The sequence below is a fragment of the Anas platyrhynchos genome, chromosome 7 (genome assembly GCF_047663525.1).
Source record: "Anas platyrhynchos isolate ZD024472 breed Pekin duck chromosome 7, IASCAAS_PekinDuck_T2T, whole genome shotgun sequence".
Lineage (NCBI taxonomy): Eukaryota > Metazoa > Chordata > Aves > Anseriformes > Anatidae > Anas > Anas platyrhynchos.
The window spans coordinates 11910040-11930689 of NC_092593.1; the positions used below are offsets into that span (position 1 = coordinate 11910040).

The 20650-nt window shown below is 46.4% G+C and overlaps 1 protein-coding gene across 19 annotated transcripts in view; it reads left to right on the plus strand.

Moving 5' to 3' along the window:
- Positions 1-20650, plus strand: part of BIN1 (bridging integrator 1) — a 90363-nt gene that overhangs the window by 22679 nt on the left and 47034 nt on the right. For all 19 annotated transcript variants that reach the window (XM_013097533.5, XM_027462195.3, XM_027462194.3 and 16 more), the window contains exon 2: positions 13900-13980. In XM_013097533.5, the coding sequence (XP_012952987.3) occupies positions 13900-13980 (81 nt within the window). The remainder of the gene's footprint in view (positions 1-13899; positions 13981-20650) is intronic.

The window sequence follows — 20650 nt, forward strand, 5'->3', positions numbered from 1 at the left end:
TAACTCTTAATTTCTCCCCTCTTGTTTATTATCTGTCTGTGATAGGTTTATGGGTCTGCTTCATAACAGCTCAAGAGGTTTAAAGGAGCGTTAATTTGCACAACTGCTGCAGGAGAGGATGAAGAAGCCCAGATGCTTGTTTACCCCAAATTTCCAAAAAAAAAAAAAAAAAAAAAGCAACTCCTTGAACCTCTTCTGAAAGCACGCAAAGCGCCAAGTCATCCATGTCAGCAGGGTGAGAGGTGCGGGCTCGCTTCTCTGGCAGGAGCTGGGGTCGCTTATCGCTGTGCTGGTTGTAACACGTGGTGGGATTTGCGTGTAATAGAAGTGTATGAGGGTGGTGAATAGAGAGAGCAGAGCCAGAGAGGCCAGGAGAGTGGAGCTGGGTGGCATCACTTGAGCCAGTGGGTGTCACAACAACCTTCACGACTCTGCCTGATACGTGTATCAGCCTTACGCGATGACAGAAGGATTGCGGGAATGACTGTGCCGTCTGTAGACACGTGGGTGCTTTTTAGTGGGTGCTTTTCAAATGCTGGCTACACAGAAAGGTTGTTAATGGGTTGGGCAAGGAGTGCTCAGGTGCTGACAGCTGTAGTTTGTGAAGCACACAGGTAGAGAAAAGGGTGAGGGATTTACCTCCCCTCCGTTAGCTACTGCTCACCTTTGCAGAAAGCCAAAATCACATCTGCTTTCCAGTTACCCAGCTTCTCCATGAGCTATTTCTGTCCTGCTCTAAAAGGTCTGTATGGGAAATCTGAGATCCTTCATGTATAACAAGACTTCCCCTTCTCTGCACCTTGCATGTTTGCAATGCAAACAAAAGTGTGGGGGCCGGGCTTTGTCTGCAAGCACACATGAACATGGAATTGTTTAGCCAGAAGCGGTGGAGCTTGCTCCCAGGTCACTGCAAATCTGTCTGCTTCCTAACCTATCAGATATTCCCTGAGAGCCCTTTTGAGAGATTAAAGGCTGCAGGTGCAGGCCTGCTTCTCTCCCACTCTGTAATAGGATGCGGTTTGTGGGGAGGAGGTGGAAATCAAATGTCAGTTCTCTGTGGTTCGCGTCTGAGTGAGTGAAGCCAGGAAGCTGAATTTGGGCTTGGCTCCGTCTGCTCCTGCGTAGCGTCCTGCAGCCCAGAGGCAGGTGCATTGATTCACCTGGAAAATGTTTTCATTTTCTAGGAGTGATGCAAGTCTACTCACAGCTTTCAGTCTTTCTGAGCGAGGCTGTAACGTGCAGTGGTGGTCTGGGGAGGGCTGCAGGCTGCTGACAGTCCCCCCGGTTATTAATGGCCACAGCAAGGACTCACGGGCTCTGAGAATAGACTCTGCATTTGCTTTAGAGGGGACAGCTGACAATGGTGTTTGATACAGCAATATGTCTCTGCATGACTTTTGACTGACAGTGACACAAACTTGCTCTCCTCCCAGCCATGGCTTAAACCTGGTGACATTTACAGCGGAGCTGACTTCTCCAGTCTAAGTTTAGATGGTGATTTCTGTGTTTGTCTGCATGTGTATTAAGCTTTATCAGCTTAATAAGATGATAAAGCAGGAGAGGACCCCTGCAAATAAAAATGAAACAGCAATTTCAAACCATGGCTGGGATTTGAAAGGAGGAGGCCTTCAACTTGCATGGGTTTTCCTGGTCTGGTTGCTGTGGATCCTTGTTCAAGATCTCCAGGTGTTGGGGGGTTATTACCTACTTGGACACTTTTTTGTTTTGCTGTCATGAAATATGTGGTAAATATTCATAACTATAGGGCTGTTGGATGGTGTTCTTTATTTTTGGGGGGCAACCTGCACTTGGAGCTGGCTGGTAGCCTCAGCCCCAGCTGTGCCCAGCTAACGACATGTATTGTGGGGGTATGTCCATAAGTCATCTGAAAATAGCATCTGAGCTTAGCTGACTGCTGAGACTTCGTGTCTTTCCATGCATCCATATTACTCCTTCAAAAGCTTCTCCTCTTAGTGAACCTCTCCTCAGAGAGGAAGGAAAAACTCCAACCCGCTACCAGCAGAAACCCAAGCCCTCCTCCATCCCTTCCTGTGCAGCAGACAAGCCCAGAACAGAGCCAGCAAGGCGCTCCTCAGCCTGGCCTTGGGGGATGAGCACTGTCAGGGAAAGCTGTCCTGCTCAGGCTGCCAGTGCTGAAGGTCTGTGCAGATGAGAAATCAGATCCTCACCCAGTGATGGCCGAGCAAGAGGTGTCCTGAGCTTTTCTGTAGCTTTATGCTGTTGAATGGTGGCTGAGGGGGCAGAGCTTTCAGTCACTGTTGGTTAAAAGCCTGTTTCAGATGAATGTTTTAGAGGGGAACAGGTTTGTTTCCTATCACAGACCCTCGGTGAGCCTTCCTTCTTTTAGGGGCGTGACTCCTGGCACTGTCTTCTCCAAGGCCTGTTGTGGCAGGAGGTCATACAACCCAAACAGAAATAACTGTATTTTAGGCTTATCCTTGAAGGCTAGATGCGATATTCTCCGTTAGATGCATGAAGGATTTGCATGTTATATTCCCTTATGATTATGAGGAAATGTGGCCTCTGGAGGCTGGTGGCTCTTAATACCTTGTGAATATTGTGAATGCTTCAGCAGTGACCCTGGAGACTTCACCTGTGCCTTCGGACAGCACTAACAGCGACTCACGCAGAGGGGTTCAATGACAGAGCAGGATCCCACTGCAATCAAACCTCGGGAACAAGAAGGGCCTCTTGCCATGAGGCTGCATAACGATGAATAATGCTGCAGGCAGACCGAGCATGCAGCTGCACTGATGCTGCAATCAGCCACTTGCTGCCTGGAATCGGGATTTTCTGGGTCACGATACACAGCTGTGGGTGAGAGGGAGACATGAAAGCTGCAGATCTCTGCTGACCTGACATATCTTGTTATTTCAATAGCTAACCATGGAGTAGTGCTGAAATCTCTAGCTGTTCTGTGACACCTGTGAAGACACGAGTGATAGACTGGTACCACCTGCCTTGGAGCAAGATGGGACGGAAAGCTTTCGTTTCATTCCCCATCAGATTAGAGAGATTCTTGGAGCCATTTCTAAGTAGCTGCATGCTTTGTTTATACTCTCCTGGAGATCTTCTGCAGCAGTTTTAAACAATCACTCCGTATTGTTTCCTGGCCCTACTTCTAAAGCTGATGAATGTATGGTGCACCGCAGGAACAACAGTGGTCTGAAGTTCTTTTAACAGCCAGCCCCCCAATTGATTTAGTGAAAAAGTTTCCTCAGTCTGCCTTTTCCTTCTCCTTTTGGAGTGACAGCTCACGTCCACTTGTGTGTAATATATTCAGTGCCTGTCGACACCTTTCCAGCCCAGAGCTGAGCAGAGAGCCTGCTTATCCAAGGCTGGTAACTGAGCTCTGAGACCGCTGTCAAAAATAAAAGCTGCTGAGCTCAAATCAGATCTGGTTATCTGAGAACTGGAAACTGCATGAAGGACAGAAGCGACTGGGCTGATAATTAGGAGCACTTAATGTTTTGACTTGGTTGGGAGGTCCTGATGTGAAGGTTTGAGAGGGGAGGATGAGCGAGGCAAACTGCTTTCGTTGGGTTGCTGCGTCCTGTGCTCTGCTTAAGGATTCTGCAAACTTTGTGCTGCACTAGCATGTGAAGGAACTCTCACTTTTCTGCTCCTCTTAAAAAACTAAAAATAAAAAAATTAAAAAGGCAACTCAGTGATTTTTTTAATGCTAAAATGTCTTTGTGTGCCAGTCTCACAGATACAGGTGTTCAGCAAAACCTATTGCTTGGTGCAAGCACGGCTGAGCTGCTGCACAGCACCCTTTCTGAGATAACATTGTCGGCTGGGGCCTTCCCAGAATCAAAGGAGCTGAGCTGGGCTCTCCAGCTTGGCCTTTATACCTTCTGCCACATGTGAAAAAGACACTTGAGACGTAGCTGTGGCCAGCTGGGAAAAGGGAGCAGCTGAACTCCGCTGTCATCACCTGCTGTGGGTGCATGTACATGACTGGAAGCAAGGGGAGAGCTTCCCCTTTCACACTGCCTGTAAATCTGTCCTGCAGGCAGGACGGGGAGGTGAGGGGGCTCAACTCTTTCCACTTCCACCACCATGTAGCACCCAGTTTGTAGTGTACCTGATGTCAGGCCTGGTGATCGCCAGAACCTGATTTTTGAGAAACTTCATTTCACAGTTAACCACGGATAGAGTGTCACTGCAGGGTCTCTCATAAAAGAAGGCTTCCACGTGATCAATTTTAACATTCCTTGCAAGGATTTCAGGCCTTCCCCTAGGACAGTTAATAAAATATCTATGTATTTATATAGATACATCGGATGCCCTACTGTTAAGGGAGCACTTCTATTCATAAAGTAATTTTTTTTTTGGAAAGTCATGTATCATTTTAGGTGAACAATGTGTTTGTGGTGTAGTTTTTAAATATATCCCAATGCTATTGGGAGGATGTGAGGGTTTGTGTTTTAGGGTCTGTTTTTTTTTTTTTTGTTTGCTTGTTCTGGTGTTGCTTTAAAATGTAGCTAGATCTACTCAAAAGTACTACGAACAACATTTTTCCCTAATAAAAGCAAGGGAATGCCTATAGAACTTGCCCGTTCCTTCAAAGACCTTGTTATTTACAGGCTTTTTGCCAGAGCAGATGCCACAAAAATTGACTGAGCCCCTGGGCTTTGCTTACAGTTGAATGTCATCTTTATCTCTTTCTCTAATGAGTCTGTGTGAGCCTGGAATTAGCACAGATTAACCACGCGGTATTTCCTGTGCCTTTTGGTTGCAGAACTGATTCCGTGCCTTGGAGAAGGAGTCCCACTGCTGGTCTGTGGAAAACTGAGACTCAATCCATCAAACTTGCCGAGGGTTAGACATTGTAGCCCAGTGTTATGGGAGTTGGTAGTGTGCTGGCTGGGTGTCTGCACTGCACTCATCAAGTGATCTGGATGCCAGCATGTGAGAACCAATGTAAGGGGCACAGAATAAACAGTTTGTTAGTTCGGGTTCCTGAAGGTGAGGAGAGGACTAGATGAGTAACAACCTTCTGCTTCAAAGCAAAAAATACCTCCATAATTCTGAATGCTACACTGTTCTTTTTTAACCCATATTTATTGCAATAAAATCAAATTTCAGAAGTCTCTGTGCATGTTTTCATTGATCACATGCCTCCAACATGTAACGCAAGCTTGTTCACAAGGTGGCTGTAGGAAACTGAAGCGTTGCAGGGAGTCCTTGGCCACTGGAGGCAGGACGTGTAGCTGATAGCTTTAACCTTGGCTTCTTCCCTACTTGTGTAATGCTTGCCAAATAGCAATGGATATGCTGTACTTGTATGGTCAAAGATGGGAGGATAAAAAGGACTGTGCTGTAGTAGCCTGAGAGGTACTGCAGCTCTAAGCACGAAGCTTTCAGAGAAAGATGAGAGAGAAGCTGTTGGCTTGTGGCTCCAGGCAGTGTGGTAGATTAAAGAAACAAAGAGGTCCTCCAGCCTACGCCTAGAGAGAAGGATCATGGAAATCAGTCAGCAGACAGCTATTTTGGAAACACCCTGCTTCTTGACAAAAAAAAGCCCAGCTCTCTGGGCTTATTGCTTGGTGCAAGCACCAAGAAAAAAAAAAAAAAAAAGCTCTCTGGGCTTTTTTTTGTCAAGTGGGCAATAGCTAAAAATGCAAGTTGCAGGCGTGTCTTGGTTTGTATTTTAAGTGCACAAACCACAGACAACTCACTGACTTCCAGTGCTCAGACCTCTTGGCAGGTGGGCTCTTAGGATTCCCAAAAGTAGCAGCCCATAGTTGCAGGCAAACAGAGGGGGAGAATAAACTTGTTAGATATTAGGAGATGGGAGATTTCAGACTTAGAGGGCTCCTAAATTAATGTTTGCAATATATGACTGCTCATTCCTACATCGTGAGGATTTGCCAGGTTCTGCAATCTTTTGGAGGGATTTGTCTTTCTGAAGCCTGTAGACCGTCTGGATAAAATAACCATGTAAAAATGCTCTGAATGTTAAGTCGGCATTACTTTGCCTAGCAAGCTGCAATATTGATGGCTTTGCCTTCCATAACAGTTTGCATAACCTTTCTCAGGTTAATAAGTGCCTTCTTCAGTGCAGCAAGTACAGTCTGTGGGCTTACTGAACTCATAGGTGCAGCAGGTCTCTGAACTGCTGCTTCTCCAGCATCATCTTTAAGTAGCTACCTACGGTGGTTCAGAGAGGTTAGGTGCCTAAAGTGTGAGAGAGTTATACAGAAATACATGCGTGTGAATATATGCATCTTCAAAATACTTGAGCAACGTGGGCACCCTCATAGCAATGAACTTTTACAGCACACAGATTTTTATCTTAGAGGGAGAGTCCCTTCATACAGAACTTCAGGTCTCACCTGTGATGTTGGGAGCAGTTGCACTTTACCCCTTGAATAACATGACTTGACCTTGCAAAAAGGTACTACCTGTCCTGTAGGTAATGTGGAAAGGCTGCTTGGGCAGAATATCATTATTTTTCGTGGTGGAGGAGAAGCTTCCAACCTGGGTAAATATCCAATATCAGTGTTTCTGGAATCGTTATCCTGATTTGGGGGAGCAGGAAGCAGAATGAGGCTGGTGAATGTTACTTTTGTGTGATGGATTCACCATACTTGCTCTCTCTGAAAATGGAAATGTCAGCTTCTGGAGGAAAATGCTGTCCTCAGGAGATCGTGGTCCTCAACTGACATCTTCCTCTAAGAGGGAGGGCTTTTGCAAGGAAGTTTATGCTAGCCAAGTATGGGGCTTTTAGCCTATCCTGTTGTGCTGTTCCTTTTTCGTCCTTCCTAGTTTCTTCCCTTAATTTGTATGTTGATGATACACTATAGTTGGAGACGTTAGCAGATCCTGGTAGCCCAGGCTTTCCAGAGTGAGTGACATTAAGGCAGGGAAATGTCAAAGCCCAATTTAGAAAAGTGATTTGATCACAGGTTGGAATTGAAAGTAAAGTACTTACTACCTTCCTCAAAAAGAGTACTATAAGTGTGGCAGCAGTGGGGCTAGGGGAACGTGCTGCAGGCTACAAAAACAAAGGAACCATTTATGCTGCTCCTCAGAGATGTTTGTCTTGCTGGGATGGGGAATGTAGCAAGTAATATAACTGCAGATGCTGAAAGAGTAAAACAAATAGAGGATTGGGTAACCTGGGTAATGAAAATCATCCTGCCTCTTTTCCTTGTTCAGAGGATGAGTTCGAGGTTCTGGCCACAGGTCTAGGAAGGCTTTTACCTTGTGCTTAGAGCTCTGCCTGTTCACATGGCAATTTTGACTTAGAGAGTGAGACAGCAATTCTCCTGACACAGTGTGTGAGACAGCTTCTTGAGCTCCAAGTGCAGGAGGAGCTGAGATCTACTGGATTGGCTGGCTGTCCTCTGCTTGGGCTGAACAGGTCTGGGGGTTTGGCCCGGTTCTTGCTGAGTTTACCTACAGTCTTAGGATGTTGGATAATGATGTGAACAATGAGTGCTGTGATTGACCAAGGAATTCACATCACTATCATGTAACTTGAGAAAAGAATCCCCATCCCCAAAGGGAGCCAAGCATTGGAGGAAGCGTCTTAAGAGTGACAGGCTTCATGAGCTTCCTCCAATTAGTCTTCATAACAAATACTGTGAAGTAGTGGAAGTACCTTTACAGAACAAATACAAAACATCTCTTGTGCTGTTACTGTAAGAAAACATAATAACCTCCCTGTAGTACTGTTGCTTAACAAGTTTGTACATCTTTCTGCTTTTGTTTATAAGCATTGGGAGATGTTCCAGTGCAGCAGCTAGGTGAGGCTTTGCAGTGTTTTATGATGGATGCTAGCTGCCTTATCCAGTATGGAGCAGAGTAATTTTGATTTGCTTGAGGTCTTGAGTGAAGTGCAAGGTGCAGCTAGGAATAGCTTATCCTCAGAAGGCTATCGCTACAGGCTTGTGCCCTGCAGTTCCCTCAGTTAAAGCCTCTGAGTTTGGATGGAGGTTTGCAGCTGCTATAAAAAAAAAATAAAAATTGCTGCAGCCAAGCAATCTGCTTCTTATAGTTCACCAAAAGAAAGGAAAAAAAAAAGTTTTCAGCAGAGTATCAAAAGGAAAACGCAGAAATAAAGCGGGTGTTCTTAGATCAGGATGGTGCAATGTGCAGCCACAAAAGTAGGGCAGGTCCTTTGTGTACCCCTTTCTCAGGGATGTTACTCACTACCTATGACTCAGCCTTAAGGATAAGCGGACCATCATTTCCAGCCACGAGACTTGAAACAAAGTCCCATACCTGCTGTGTGTATTTCTACATCTCACTTTACGCTTGGCATGCAGAGACCAGAAACACGGTTATATCCTTCAGATGCTAACTTCAGTCTAGTGAAAGTTGCTGCCTTGAACTATCTCTGAGCCTATTTTGGGGTAGCAGGTTACTCCAGGAAATAATTCAGAATGAGAAAGTGGATTTCCTGGATTTTTTTTTTTGTATTGGCTGTAGAGTGAGCAAGGAGGATGAACCTTGTAAGGCAACTCAATATGACATGAGTCATATTAAACTTGAGTTTAAACTAGAGTGAGTCACGTTAAACTCGAGAGGTGTGTCCTGAAGGTGCAGGTCATGGTGAGACTGCTCCTTAGTAGCTGTCAGAGGCAGATATTTGAGATGAGCCTTGAAAGCAGTGCAGCGTGACTCTTGCTCCTATCGGATATTTAGCAGTATAGTGCCATGTAGGGAAGGTGACAGAGACTTAGATTTCTTTGATGATTAGCCATATTTGCCATTATTATTTAGTCACGTTTGGATGTATATTGCATTTCTGACTGAATTTCTGACAGAAGAAGGAGTGAGGTCTTGGAGCGGGTACTCAGAGACCAGGTGATTAACCTTCTGTTGCTGTCATCTTCGGGGTTTGGAAACTACCTCTGAAAGGGCCTTAGAAGATCCTTCCCCTGTGCAGAGTGGATGCAGTCCTGCTTAAATCGCACCTTAAATAGTTGTTTAATTTTTTTGGAAGTCTGCCATTAGCAAAGAATCTCCATTCAGTCCAGTCCGTTTGAATGCTTTAAGTTCGTCACTGTTAGCAGTTTTTTTATATTGCTGTTGTTGCAGTCTCAGAACATCCACTGTGACCAGAAAATTATTGTTGTTATATCTTATTATTATTATTTTTAATAGCTGTATTTTGGTTTAGAATACGGCAAATAAATGCAAATTCATACAGGCTTTAGTGAGAGGGGACACCTGTGAAATTAGAAGAGCACAGAGAGCACCCCACCCCTCTGTACCTCTGTTTCCCATTAGCCAGCTGGGGATGCCCGGGATAACTGTGGTCACCCTGTGACATGCTGAACAAATGCCCCCCTTTTCAGCTGGATGGCAGTGACATTGGACGTGGATTTCCCAGGTTATACAGGAAGTCTCTAACAAAACACTGTATTGAACCCTGCTTTCCCAACGATCTGTTGAATTTTGCCAGCAAACAGAGGCAAACAAGAGCTGCTCTGTCTGCGCTATGGGTGACACTGCCCTTTCCCATTTTCCAGTGATCTCGCTGATTGCTCAGCCCCGGGAATAATTTTCTCAATTTAAAATGCAGTGCTAAGACCTTTGGGGTTTCTTCCTGTCCGTCTCATCCTCCTTTGTCCACTTATTCCAAAGAAAGACTCGATTGTGCCAGGCCAGGACGAGGAGGCTGGGCTGTCCCCCGCCGGGCCTACAGGCGGGCGCCGAGGCAGCAGCGCGGCCTGCTCTGGGGGGCAGTTGGGGGGCTCCTGCTCCTCTCCACAAGCACAAAACCCAAGTCCTTCGTTGAGCAACTCACATCTCGCTGGGGCAAAGGACAAAATGCTTAAAAACCTTGTGCAATTCCCTTTGTATCTTATGAAGTTATGGGGCTTTGCTTGTTCCATTTTGACTTGGGTCCTGTTTTCTTCCGCCCCGCCTTCTGTGTGTCTTCTGTGGAAGGATGGCCCGAGGTTGAGGATTTATTTGTTCTGTTTCTGGTTGACCCACTGGCACATCCCAACTTGTTGGAATTCAGAATTAGTCACAGTATTACTGGCTCTTTGCCTGGTTGGTAGGTAGCTGAAGATAATGCACTGGGGTTGGCAGATACAACAGGAGTCAGAGGCATTTGTGAGAGAAGGAGAGGTCAGGAGCTGGAGGGATTTAGGAACAGAGGGACCATGTCCATCAGGTGTGACCACAACCCATGCTGTGATGCAGTGTGGAGTAAGAGATTTATCATCATTTGGTATCCACAAGTTGGATTTATTGGTGTGTTGTTATATGCGTGTTGTTAAACCACCTCATTCATGCAAAGTATTCCCTCCTTCATCTGAGCTGTCATCTTCCACCTTTTGAAATGGTTGCTTTCCTTAGGCAGGGTCAGGATTTCTCAGGTCAAGGGCAGACCAAGGAGCCTAGCCATGGTTGCTGCTTAATCTTTTAAATGCCAGATCCATGTCGCTGCCTGGTGTGGTTTGCCTCCAGACAGCAGCTGACAGATCACACCAGCCCTGATCCGCCCTGAGATTTGGGAGCCACGGCGGGGTTCTGACTCCTACCCTGGTAAATCTGCTCCATTAATAGCTATCAAAGAGCCTGAAGTTTCCATCCGAACTTTATCTGGCTTTGCAACGAGCTGGAGGATTAGAGACCGTCACAGGGGAAGGGAGGGAGCAGCCGTGGCTCACCCGGAATAGCCTGACCTATGACGGCACGTACCAGCCTGGGGACGGGAGTTGTCCTGTGAGCTCACGGGTTATTAGCAGAGAGAATAGGCATGCCTGCAGTCAGCAGCACACCCAGGGCCATCTGCTCCATCCCTGTCTGGTTTAGGGGGTCCGGAGGGATCCGTTAGTACAGCTTGCCAGTATGGCATTGTTGGGAGAGCTGGGAGCAGGTCTGATGAGCAGCCTTGTGGAGCCATCATTTTATACTCCTCAGATGACTTTTACATTTGACTTCGGGGCTGATTGTACAAGGCAGATCTGTTTTTGAGAGAGGGTGGTGGGAGAACGTAATCTGTGCCATGGAGCAGCGCAGAAATGTTGTCTCTGCTGTATCATAGCAAGTAATGAGGCAGACAGCAGACTGCACGAGGCTGCCGTTTCCCCCATGCAGAGCTGCTCCTCAGCTGAGCATCACTGTTGCAGCAGAAGCTTTTTCCGCAGAGCCAGCCTGTGAGTTTGGAGCCCATTCCAGTGCCGAGTGTTTTTCAGGACAAATGCAGAGTCTCTCAGCACAGTGGTACAAGAGCTTCCCAGCTGACCCTGCACTCAGTGTGCCTGTCCCCTAGGGAGCAGTGGAACTGCAGATTAACTTCTTGGACATGTGGGAAGCAGGAGTGCAGGCCATCTCAATGAATGGTCTGAGGGTAAAGATGTACAGAGGCTGCTCTAAACCTTTGACCCCTGGCAACATACTCCAGATTCCTCTGAGTTAAACAGTCTCCTTCCCTGCAGGCCTGAAAACATCACATCTCCTGATTAGCCAGACAGATGTATTGTCCCATAAAAGACCTCCTTTATATCCATATCATTTTTCTTGATCTTCACTTTGGGAACTTCATTCTGCTTTTCAATTTGCAGCTACTGTTCTTGCTGGGCACTTACTGCTGATGGGCAGTTCTGGTGCGATGGCTTTCTTCATGTGCCAGACATACAGAAAGTCACCCAGCGGATGGAAAACCCTAGCTCCATAATGGATCTGGTACCTCAGGGGAGTACAGCTGACCATGGGGCCTTTGAGCAACATCCTTAGTAGAAGAGGCTCACCATGCCATTTGGGGAAGATGAAGCCATTTCAAACCCTTCATGCTTGTTGGAATGGCAGAGAAATGTGTAGCCTGAGCAGCGTTCCTGTGGCATGCACATGAGCAAAGGAGGCACCAGTAGCTGATGGAAGGGACTCTGCCTCTCCACCTTGTGCTGCTTTTCTTCCAGTCTCCAACAAGCTCGTGTGTGCCAGGGGCTTGAGAGGAAGATGCGAATACTCATGCTGTCTGCATCCTGCTGTGTAGACAGTTTACTAAGTGCATTAGTCATTCATAGCTGCAGTGCTTGCTGCTGTCACTTGAGCTGTGGAGAGCTGTGCTTCTAGCTGGAGGTTTTTGGTTCAGTCCTCAGTCACAAGCAGGGCAGTTCTCATGTGCGTGCGTCTCCCCCTCATCCTTTACTGCCACATGAATACCTCAAAGACTCTTGGATTTGAAGAGAGGCCACTGAACAGGGGGAGAATGAAAATCATTGATTCTCTCCTGGACATTCGATCCCAGCCTAAATAAGGGGATTTCTGAGCTGAATGGCTACGCTGGTTTATTGTGCGCAGCTTTAGAGACAGTTACTGCAGACAGGGGTAAGCTGGGGAATGTGAGAGAGAGGGGAATTGAGATTAGCCTCAGAGACGTAACACAAATACCCTCCACCCTGCCTGTGCATTAAGGTGAGAGTGGACCAGTAGGTGAATGTTGCATCCCATTTCATGGGCTGTCTCAGTGCCATTTTGGGGACTGAAAGTACAAGTCTGATCCCTGCTCTGCAGGAAGATAACCCTCCTCGTGTTCTCTGAAAGGATCTGCAGGTTGCAAAAGAAGTTGGAAGAAGCTGGTTTAGGTGGCTGTCACAGTCAGCCCATCAGAGGGTCTGGGCTGGAGATGCTTACTAGTGGCCTCCCTGTAGACCCAATGGCAACAACCTGCACCTGCTCCTTCGTTTGGGTTATCTGAACTTGGCAGTTGAGATCTATGGATAAAGGCCTGCTGTGTTCAGCAGAGCAAGAGAGACTTCTGCTTTCCAGTGCTTTCTGTCTCTCTGGCAGTCACGCTCTTACCAGACAGCACGCCCTTCCTTGTCCAAGTGCTCTTGCAGCACCCTTTCTTGCCCACCTTTGGCTCCCCAGAATCTCCTCTGGCTGAGGACTGGGTAGGCTTTTCTGCATTTTTATTGGTTCTGCAAGACCAGACTTTCTTTTGGGCATGATCAGGTTTTATTTTTTATTATAAAATGTGTTTTAATCAAGCTTAACCAGCTCTAGTTCGTACTTTTTTGTTTTCCTGCTGCGAGAGTTGCTTGGGGCACAGCAAGTAACTGCTGCCCTTCTCCGCAGCTGCAGTTTGTCTGGCCCTGTTGTGATGGGACCTGCCCTCCTGCCCCAAAAGTGCTTTGTTCAAAGCCCTGGAGTGACCCACTTAGCTGCACAGAGATTATTAAAAGAGAAATGTGATAAGGGAAGTAGTCTGATAAGGATTTTTTGCAGGCTGTGGGGAGCTGTGCTGTGCAGAGAGGTGGTGAGAGGAACAGGGCTGGCTGCTGACACTCAGATGTGACACAGTGTCCCATAGACTCATGGTGCGAGGTCCCCGATTGCTCTCAGCAGCCAGCTCCTGCTAAGCATGTGCATAGTGAGAAGAGGAGGAAAGAAGATGGACTTTCACTGCTCCATCCATATTCTCTTTCTTAGGATGTCTATGCACAGCTTTATGTGTTTGAGAGCAGCACACTCCAGCTGTTCCAGGAGCAAAAATCCCAGCCTATCTGGACTAGTCTCGTGTTAAACCAGGATGAGCATAACCACAGAACATGAGGTGTATGAGGGATGTGGTTTGTTTCTGGTTGGTCTAGGAGATTGATAACTGGGTCACTACTGCCTTGTTTGCAAAAAGCGTTAGACATGTGAAGAGCAAAGAAAGTTGTGCTCTTCTGTGCAGCAGAGTATTAGAGATCTGAGTGCATTCTGATTCATCTGCAAGTCCTTTTTCAGATTGTGACTGTGCAGAGAAATACTCCAGAATTTCCGAGTAAAAGAATAAGGGAGACATTTTTTAACCTTCTTTCTTTCAGCCTCATGAGCAAGAACTTGCAAGTGTTTCTTTGCATTTGCTTTGTTATAGCTGTGTTTGAAGTCTCCCATCTTTTTTCTCTCTTTCTGCAGGTCCTTCAGAAGCTTGGCAAAGCAGATGAAACGAAAGATGAACAGTTTGAGCAGTGTGTGCAGAACTTCAACAAACAGCTGGTAAGATAATTGGAGATATGTAATTACACCCAGGGTTTCAGTATTAGTTTCTAATCATCTCCTACAATATGCAATTAAAGCACATGAAATTAAATGATGCCATAGTCATATTGAAGTGACCCACAACTCTTAACTGTTTGCTTACAAGACTTCACACTGTATCTTCCAATTCTGCTATCATGGAGTGAGTGAGTGTATGCTAAAAACTAATTCTAGTTCTGGACCCAAGTTTTGGGGAAAAAATTACTTCAACCAGAACATCTTCTTCAGTTAACATCTGCTGTGCAGTATAGTTTTTTTCTGCTGGAAACAGGCATAAGAACAACATTGCCTCTCTGAAAAATGGATAGGAGAGGAAACAGATTAAAAAAAAGAAAAACAAAATGGAAAAATGGTAGATTCAGTTTCCAAAGAGCAAAAGAGAGGCAAACAAAGCAAATGGTGAAAAGGGAACATCCTTCAATGGATAAGATCTAAATCTAACTTCCTCTCCATCTTTGCACAATCCCTGCGTCAAACCCGAATCATCATTCTTTTAAGTGTCTGCTTCTTGCTTCTATTGTAGCACACAAATATTTTAATAATGTAGCAATTCCCCCTGCCATGGACAGCAGTAGGATTATGTCTTGACCTGGGATATGTTTTTATAACTGAACTTTCAGCCACCCAGAGAAGAGGAATTTACAGGGCTGGCTGAAGCACAGCCGTGCTTGGTGTTAGGGGAAGCGTTGCTTCTGTTTCATGGCAGGAAGTGCATGCAACACCAAAGCACAGGTGGTGCTAAAGAAAACCTTTAGACCATTTGTTTCCTGACATATCTAAAGCCTTTTTTTTTTTTTCTTTTTTTTCCTGGAGCTGTTAGTGGCAGCTGCATCATGTCTGTTAGGACTCAGCAGATGTGATTCTAAGTCCCAAAATCGGCTGAGCCAGGATTTGCCACAGCTGAATATAATGCAAATCTTTCAGTCTGACTTGGACTTGTGTCTAACCAAGGCTGACTACAGATTCCTGGAGACTAATGATCATTCTTTTGGCAGCAATAGTAGCTGTTGCTTCAGAAGTATGTGCAATGTCTCTATAGCTTGTCTACCAATGGTATTCTCTAGGACACACGGGAATACAGTTTGGCTTCCTTCTGGGGACATGACATTGCCAGTTGTGACTTTTCCATATCATTGTTGAGACCAACTATCAGCAATTAGGAAATCTCCTTTTTAAGAAGAAAAACTCGGATTCAAACCTTGATCTGGCTGTCCAGAATGGCTGTTCAGTTTCCAAAGCTATCAGTCCCCATGGTGCATTGAGAAGCCTGTTAAAGAAGCACGACCTCTGTACCCCTTACAGCTCAATTTCTTTTGCCGTCTTGCAGGGACAGGCCATGAGCTAAACTCTCCAAACAATTTGTCAGAGGCTGCTGTGCATTTGCTGCTCGTGGTCTCTTGGTTTTGTTTTGGCCCTCAGTTTCCCTATCAGTAAAATAAATGCAGGCAATGCCTGTTCTACAGGGTATCTACATAAAAGTGAGTTAGCTGGATTGTTATCTAGAGACCAGGAATTACGGTGCTAAGGAGACTGGGGAAACAACGTTAGCTGTATGTGCATATAAAGCCACTTGCTTCCATTTTCATGTATGCAATATGTGTGTATGGTATGGTGTGCGTGAGAGCTCCGTGCCCTTTCCTTACAAAGCGTGCTCCAGTTGGAAGCATTAAGTCTGGAGGAAAGGTGAGCTTTTGCTGTGGGCCTGTAACAGAATAGCTCTCCTGGGGAGCTGGCTGGGGTGCAACCAGAGGGTTATTGACACAGGAGGGGACCTTTGAAAAATATCCTGGTGGCACTGGCCTTGTTTGCTCAGTTGGTTGGAGGCTCCTCTGACTCTAATGACTGCTGTGGGCCACACTGACACACGTTCCTGGGAGGGGGGAACTGTCAATGAATGGGGAGCAGGTCTAAAAATAGTTTATTATTTCAACTAAGGCATCTTGTGGTTCTCCCAAATGGTGGATGAGTGGACATGAGGGAAGGCATTGCATTTTCCAGAGGGTTCTCCATTCAGGTTCGTATGAGATCACCACTCTGAGGTCTCAGAATAGTGGCAGCTTTTTAGATCTCAGACAGATGGATTTGCTACATGACAAATGAGCTGGGCATAACAATGCTGCTACAGGGCTCCCCTGTGTCTCTTGAAGGCCCACCGAACAGCACAGTTGGCCCACGTATTACTCCCTCACAACAGGTTATCTCTGGCAATTAGCCTCCCAGCTAGGTCATTGGAAGGTTCCTCTCCTTCCCTGTCCCAGTGTCACTTGTGTCCAGGCACCAGCACAAAAGCAAATTGTCCTCGGAGACCTGGGAGCAAGAGACCTGAGATGTGCCAGGCACTGGCTTCTCTTCCCCTGCACTTGAAATGCTCCCGGGAGGGAGGGAGCGAGGGGGAGGCTGGTGGCAGCCCTTACACCTGGCACAGCCGCTGGGTTTGATACCTTCGGGAGCCGTCCCTCGCGTGGAAGATCTGGGTTGGTTTACAGCGTTTCACAACGAGTGCCCGGGAGACAAGCTGCTGCTGGCACGGGCTGCACCATCGCTGCCCACACTTCACAGTGCTCGGCTCAGCCTCGGGGCAGGCTGCGCAGCTCTGAGTCCCCGCGGGGTCCCGGGTTTAATCTTTGTTCTCACAGTGTAGGTTTGGCTGTGGATGCTACACCTCAAACCCTGTTTGCGAGCAGAGAGGAAGCACGCCACGTACATAAGTAAATCCCACAATGTATGGTTTGTAAAACTGAAATCATTATTTAGTCCAAAGCGAATTGTTAGAGAAAAAGAAAAAGAATGCAGTTAAAACTGTGACATGCTTCACTCCTACGCATCTTCCTGGCGTCGTGCTTGCCCTTCCACTGCTCCTCTGGGTCCAAAGGTCAGTGTTTGTTCTGGCGGTGGTGGGGTGCTGGAGTGAGCCGTCAGCACCTGAAGTCCTGCGCTGTCAACAGTGTGATGCTCCTCTTGGCAGTTCCGTCATTCTCTTTCTAGGATCTGATTGGCGACATTTTTGTATGTTTTCCAATGTGCCTTTGAGCCATCTCCTATGTCTTAATTTCTCAAGTCCTCTGCTGTCCTCGGAGACCTGTGTTCCTCTCCTGTGAGTCTTGTTATGAGACTCATAACTCATGCAACATAGAATAACTGCTTGTTACTGCTATCTATAAAAAAATACACAAAGAAAAAAAGAAAAAAACAACACGAGAAGCGCTTATAGCTGTGCCACACAAAGGTAACTAAAAGTAAAGGAAAGCAGCCATAATTACCAAGTCAATTGGAGAAATTGCTGTCGCAGCTAAACCAAGCAAAACAAAGTTACAGGCTGGCTGAGAAAAGTTCAGACAGGGCAAGATTGATGCCTCAGTTCTGAGGCCTTGCAAATTCAGTGCAAAGCCTGTGGCCTGTTGCAGAGATGGCCATACTTTTTTGCAGGGTTACAGGACACCTGGCACAGTGCCCAGAATTGCTAATTCATGTGCAGAGCTATCAAGAGCTGACTGTCAGCATTGGGAAAGCTGTGATGCTCTCCTCTTCTGCCCTGAGATAAGGAGCCGTGGCAGTCTGCTGGGCCCTCTGTCCTTGCTTCCTTGTTCAAGAGAGTGAGGGGTGAGAAGTATCGTCTGGAACAGTTGTCTGCTGTTGTAAAAATAATTGGCACAAAATCTCTTCTTTAGAAGTTGGGGGAGAATGTTTTTGGAAACTTGTCTTCTACCAAGAAACAGCTCTACTGAGAATTACACACATAAATAGTGCTGGGTGAAAGGTGTTATAAATGAAACACACACACACACTCCCCAAATAAAACAAGAAGTCCCCAAAATACTTTTGTGTTTTTCTTTCACAGAGTTATAAGTAATATGTAGTTCATTTGGGCTTTGAAGAGAGAGCTCTTCCAGCTGCCCCAGTGTAACTCTTCAGTGTTTAAATATCCACCTTCCTGCACGTACAGCACTTTGTATTATACCTGGTTGTGTTTGTTGCATTACACTGATTGCAAGCATGGCATTTCCTTCCCAAACATCTTTAGGGCCAACCATACCCTATAACTTCCCCTGCACACCCTTAGACCTCCTGTTCTTTGATAACTGGGAGCTATATTCATTTTTAAGATTCTAGTTTCACTCTCTTGTCTACTTTTACTTCGCAGTGTAGGAAGCATCTTCTGTGCACTCAAGGGTACAGAAAGCTTCTGTACAGCATTTGACAGTGTCTAAATACTTCGTGAGAGCTGTTTATGCAGAATTGTGGCTGTATGTGACAGCCTGCTTCAGCCTGCCTGAAGAAAGCAGGTGGTGCACGCATGGAGAGAAAGCATTTGCCAGAGTTTCTTGGGAAAGCATTAATGTTTAAAACAATGAAGAGAAACCCTTGTGGCAGCGAAGGAGGGAGCTGCTGCATTGATGGCAAGAAATAAAACAATGGAAATGCCAAAAAGAGACTTGGAGGGAAGCTCCAGGTACAAGCCACCCAGGTGCCTAGGAGAGCTGGGGTTCTTGAACAAACTGAGAGTTGGGCCTCTCTTTGAGTCGTTCTGCTTACAGATCTTACAGGCTATGAAGACTATCCAGTGTCTTAGCAGGCTAAGGACTTTGAAAGTAAACCCCAGAGCCTTGGAGAGCCTTCAGCAAGGGCTGGCTGAAAAGCCCCCGGTGGTTGCAGGGTACAGCACTGCATACAGGCCAAAGGCACACCGTGGTGGCACAGTGCCTCGCTGGGGCATGTGCTTGGACAAGGCTACCTGGGCATGGCTGTAATTGCACCCTCCAGTATTTGGGCCTCGACTTGCAGTTTTTTCAGGTGACCTATCTGAAAATCTGTCCTTGTCGATTTGATGTTCAACTGCAGTGCCAGCGGACCTCTCAGAGATCCTTTTGTTACCCTGACTTTGGGACTGGCGTTTAGTCTTGAATAGTCCCAGGGTATCAGGGTTCTCTCACGTGCTGCTGTGGCAGGACTCAAGGCTGTATGGGCACAATTGTAAAGGTGGTTTCTGATTTCAGGTGCTATAGTTTTCAATCACAATTTAAGGTGCTGTGGAACCCAAGAGTGTGGCAGGCAGGTTCTGCAGCAGACCTTCCCTGCCTCTGAGTTTTTGATAACCTCAAAGTTGCGTGTTTGAATTTAGTGATTCTTTAAAAACAATACAGCTGCAAGGTGAAAATGTATACAACTGAGGGGTTTTGCATGAGGGGTTTTGCTTCTGTGCCATTTCTTCTCTGATGTGACAACTGACCTTGCCAGTTCCAGTCTGTGGTTTCTAGCATGGACCCATTCTAAGCAAAGTCATCACTGCTTTTCTCTAAGCCCTTCTTGCTTGCTGTTTTGGCCACAAACTCATACTACTGCTGGTCAGCTCAGCCTCTCTGATGATCGTCTGTGTATTTGATTACTGGCATCTCATCCCTGGTGGTTTCTGATTGCACCACAAGGGAGTTTCATCTGCCCAGGTTTCCCCATTCACCTTAAACCAGTAGAGCTCTACATTTGCTTGCTTTGTATTCTAAGGCCTCCTAGGTCTTTTGCAGCAGATATGGTCACTGTCCCTTTCCTTTTGTGCTCTCTTTGGGTCACTTCCCAATGCTTCTCCATCCAACTGGGAGTCTGGCTTCTTTTTATAAAGGCAGCCAGCTCTTTGCCATCCCTCATTTCCTTTGTTGCTGTCAGTAGGAAGAGAACAAATGTGAATTCATCCAAACTTTTGAGGCAAGGAACTTTAATCAGGTGTAGTGCTTGGAAGCAGATGGATTTCTCCACAAAGATATGCTAGCACTGCCACTTCAACTGCTGGGCAGATTTAGCCTCTGCTTAGAGAGCACAGCTGCACTGAGAGCCCAAAGGATCAGGGCATGAGCTTGGTTGAGGGAAGAGGTGGCTGATTGGTGGGGAAAGCTGATGGGAAACATCTGCTTGTAAGGCTATTAGCTCTGAGGCAGCTGTCAGAGAGGTCCTGTGAGCTCCCTGTCTCCGGAGTTGTCTTCAGCTGTCAAAATTAGTTGTGCTGGGGGCCCCCCCATGGGACAAACTGGGAAGGAAAATGAGGCATGGCAGCAGGCTGTGAGGAAGGGGTGCGATGTAGCTGTTGCTTTCCCATGTCCTTGTTTTTACAGCTACTTGGGGAGATGGTGAGGATCCAGTGAGATCCCACAGAGAAAGGGAAGTCCCTTTATAACAGAGATCTCTGCCTTTCAAACTTCTCTGTACTCCTTGAACACCCCAGCAGTTGTATCTCTATAGGTGTCCTCTGGTTTACTCTTTCCCATGCTTTGACATCCTCTGTGGTGGTGTTGGTGGCCTCTTGTACCTACTTTGCACTGGGCTTTTGGTTTGCAGTGTTATAGGAAAAATTGGTGAGCTAAACTGCTCCCAAACCAGTTCAAAATAAGACAATTACATTTATCTCCCATATCCTACAGACACCCTTCCGTTACATGCGTTGCATAGACCTACTAGCCCTTGGCTTACAAACTAATTTTCTTTTGGACCCTGTCTAGTTGCCAATATGAAATTAAAATGTTAAAACTGGCTCTGCCGCGAAGAGCAAATCACACTTTACCCACATCAAATTGCTCAGTAGTTTGGTGATACTGTTGGCCAAACATGCATGCAGGTCACCAGCTGTGGACCTACAAAGAAG